Source organism: Schistocerca gregaria, chromosome X (assembly GCF_023897955.1).
Source record: "Schistocerca gregaria isolate iqSchGreg1 chromosome X, iqSchGreg1.2, whole genome shotgun sequence".
Classification (NCBI taxonomy): domain Eukaryota; kingdom Metazoa; phylum Arthropoda; class Insecta; order Orthoptera; family Acrididae; genus Schistocerca; species Schistocerca gregaria.
Window position 1 is genome coordinate 454,715,412 of NC_064931.1, and position 2,916 is coordinate 454,718,327.

The 2,916-nt window shown below is 39.9% G+C and overlaps 1 protein-coding gene across 1 annotated transcript; it reads right to left on the reverse strand.

Moving 5' to 3' along the window:
- Positions 1 to 698: 698 nt before the first annotated feature.
- Positions 699 to 1,797, reverse strand: LOC126298134 (piggyBac transposable element-derived protein 3-like). The gene is made up of 2 exons (XM_049989451.1): positions 1,786 to 1,797; positions 699 to 1,550 (listed from the first exon to the last, which is right to left on the reverse strand). Exons 1-2 carry the CDS (start codon positions 1,795 to 1,797, stop codon positions 699 to 701), a joined length of 864 nt encoding a protein of 287 aa, XP_049845408.1.
- Positions 1,798 to 2,916: the final 1,119 nt, after the last annotated feature.

A 2,916-nucleotide genomic window follows, 5' to 3' on the forward strand; every position in this document is an offset into this window, starting at 1 on the left:
TAAACAAAAGTATTCTGTTTCATGCAAATTTTGAGCGTTCCTTTCGCGTTATTGCACCTAGGAAAGTGGTCATTTTTGACCTTATGTCATTGCAGCCCTGGAGTTACTGTAGTAGCAGGTTTCTTGACTTTTTTGGACATACCTTCAGTACTTGGACATCCCCTCTTGAGTATCCTTTGTCTATCAGATATCAATGCATTTGCTAGATTAGTTTGAAACTGTCTGAAAGAAAAATGCTATTCAGGCAGGTGCTTGCAGTCTTCTCTATATTTCAGCCAGCTATTGACAACAGTTATTTCTATTGTGTGCCAGAAGATATACAAATATCATCTTCTGGATTTTAGGGGAATTTGTATAGCGATGTCAAGGTATCATGAAGACCTGCTCCTCCCATATTACTTGTACATTTGGACAATGGATGGCCTAGAGATGAAAATATGATCTTTCTTAGTTCTATCGCATCTTTTTGTTATGTCCTTTGGCTCTGTACCTGTTAGGGAAAATACCAATGTAACACATTTGTTATCATACCATTTCACAATGATGAACTTGCCCATTGCAGTAACTTGTGAAGCTGTAGTACCACATACTTCCGCTTTCATCTGCTTTTCATCAGTAAGAGTACATTGCTTGAATCTTCCATCTCTTATTGTGTCTATATAATAAATACCCCTCTTCAGTAGGCTCACAGCACCAAGTTACGATGTGAAGAAATTGTCTGCGTAAACCCTAAAAAAGGGATTTTCTTCCACTGCTGCAGTTAGCTTCATCACAACATTGTAACCAAGACCTTTTCCTGTGACATGCCTTTTTGCCTTAGAAGCTGCACTTTGGTAAACGTCAAAATCATACAAATACCCTGAGGAACGAGCTTTAGCCCACATTTTGAATCCCAACCGTGTTGACTTCTTTTGTATATACTGTTGAAGACTACTGCATCCTTTGAAAGGGATCATTATTTCGTCAGCATACTGATTCTGCTCAGGCAGTTTTCTCAGGCATGTTTGTGAGAACAAAGCAAGCCAAGGTCGAATTTTCTGTAGCTTATCTTCTTTCTGTATGCCCTGGAAATGCAACAAATATACTAGTTTCTGTAAGTGGCTTTGAGCCAAGTCCATACACAAATAAATACCTAAAAGCTGCTCCATCTCAGCTAGGCTAACGTCAATAGTTGCGCCCAGTTTCTGAATACAATAAATATTAGTTTGTTGAATACAGAGTTCCAGCATATCACATGTCACAAAAGATCTGAAGTACTGCAAAGGGGTGAGCTCTTCTTCATGTTCGTCTTCTGGAAACTGCACAAATGGATGAATTTCTGGAGTAAAGTCATCATCGACCTTCCACAACTCTGTATCTTCTGGAACATACTCAGGATTTACTGAATCGATAACAGCTGACTCTTGCAACATCTCTGGAGTAGAAGTTTCTCTATCGTCATGATATGTGCTACCATTAGTCGGAATTTCATCATCATCCTCATCACCAAGTTCAGAAAAATCACTTTCACCGGGATTATTTACAACCTCAAGAATGTCATCAATCGTTAACTGGAAATGAAATAAAATACCTAAATATCACAATACAAACATTCATAAACATATCCCTAAACTTCCTCAGTTACACATACATTACATGAGTTCATTTCAACCTTCCTAGGGTATTTCAATATGCAGAACCAAAATAATACAAATAACTGGTCCACTGGTACTTATTTAAAGGGAAAATAGTTAATATATACTAATTAAAGACATTTTATCCACACAAATAGCGGATACCACATACCTTGCGTAACATGACAGCGACCAACTTCGGCCTAAGAAGTTACAGACATGGCAAATATTATAGTTCTACAGTAGTTCCAATTATTCCTCAGAGAATTCGCTGCATAGCTTGTAAAAATGTGTAACAGTGGGAATTGGTGAACCAGCATTGGCTAAACGCCAGTAAAACCCATATAAAGCTGACGTTACATATATGTACTAGAGGGGAATGATAGAATACTAGTTCCAGTGACGGCTGTTGATATAGCCATAAGCAGTTCTAATACTCATCTGTGGCTCAGCTGATTGTTGAAATATTTTTGGTGTATAAATTTTTAGGAGACCCAGGTTTGTACAGTATCAGTGAAGATATTAATTTGCAGATGAAAATCGTCATTGTTTATAAGCCTAATCCAGCCCTTCCACTCATGGTTCTAGGCGCTCAGTCCAGAACCGTGCGACTGCTACTGTCGCAGGTTCGAATCCTGCCTCGGGCATGGATGTGTGTGATGTCTTTCGGTTAGTTAGATTTAAGTAGTTCTAAGTTCTATGGGACTGATGACCTAAGATGTTAAGTCCCATAGTGCTCAGAGCCATTTGAACCATTTTTGAATCAGCCCTTCCAACATAAATGATGAGAATGCATTGTTTTTTGTAATTGAAGAATTATAGAAAATTAACGTTAAAGTTACACAGGGTGATTACAGAGATCACTCCAACAGATATAGCTCCACTCCATCTTACATGAAAGTTCGTCAAAGACCTGACATGACTGATCTCTCTCCATGACAGCCCAAAGACTTCGACTCACACACACACACACACACACACACACACACACACACACACACACACACACACACCTATGCCCTACATGGTGCCCACTAGACTAACAGTGCTAATGATTTTATTTTCAGCAGGTTACCTGGTTGTGGTGGGGGTAGTGTTGGGTGGGGTAGGTAGAGAGATAGGGATGCAGGAAGCATGGGGAAGGAGTAGAGGGGCTAGTGACTTGGAGGAAGGTGGGCAGTTTGCTGGCTCAGGAAGAAGGGTGGCAAGCACATAGGTTGGCACGATTGTAGTGGCCAGTGTGAAGCGACACAAGCTGAAGGTGACCTAATCCCAACATTTAACCTTGACTCTTCCAGATCAT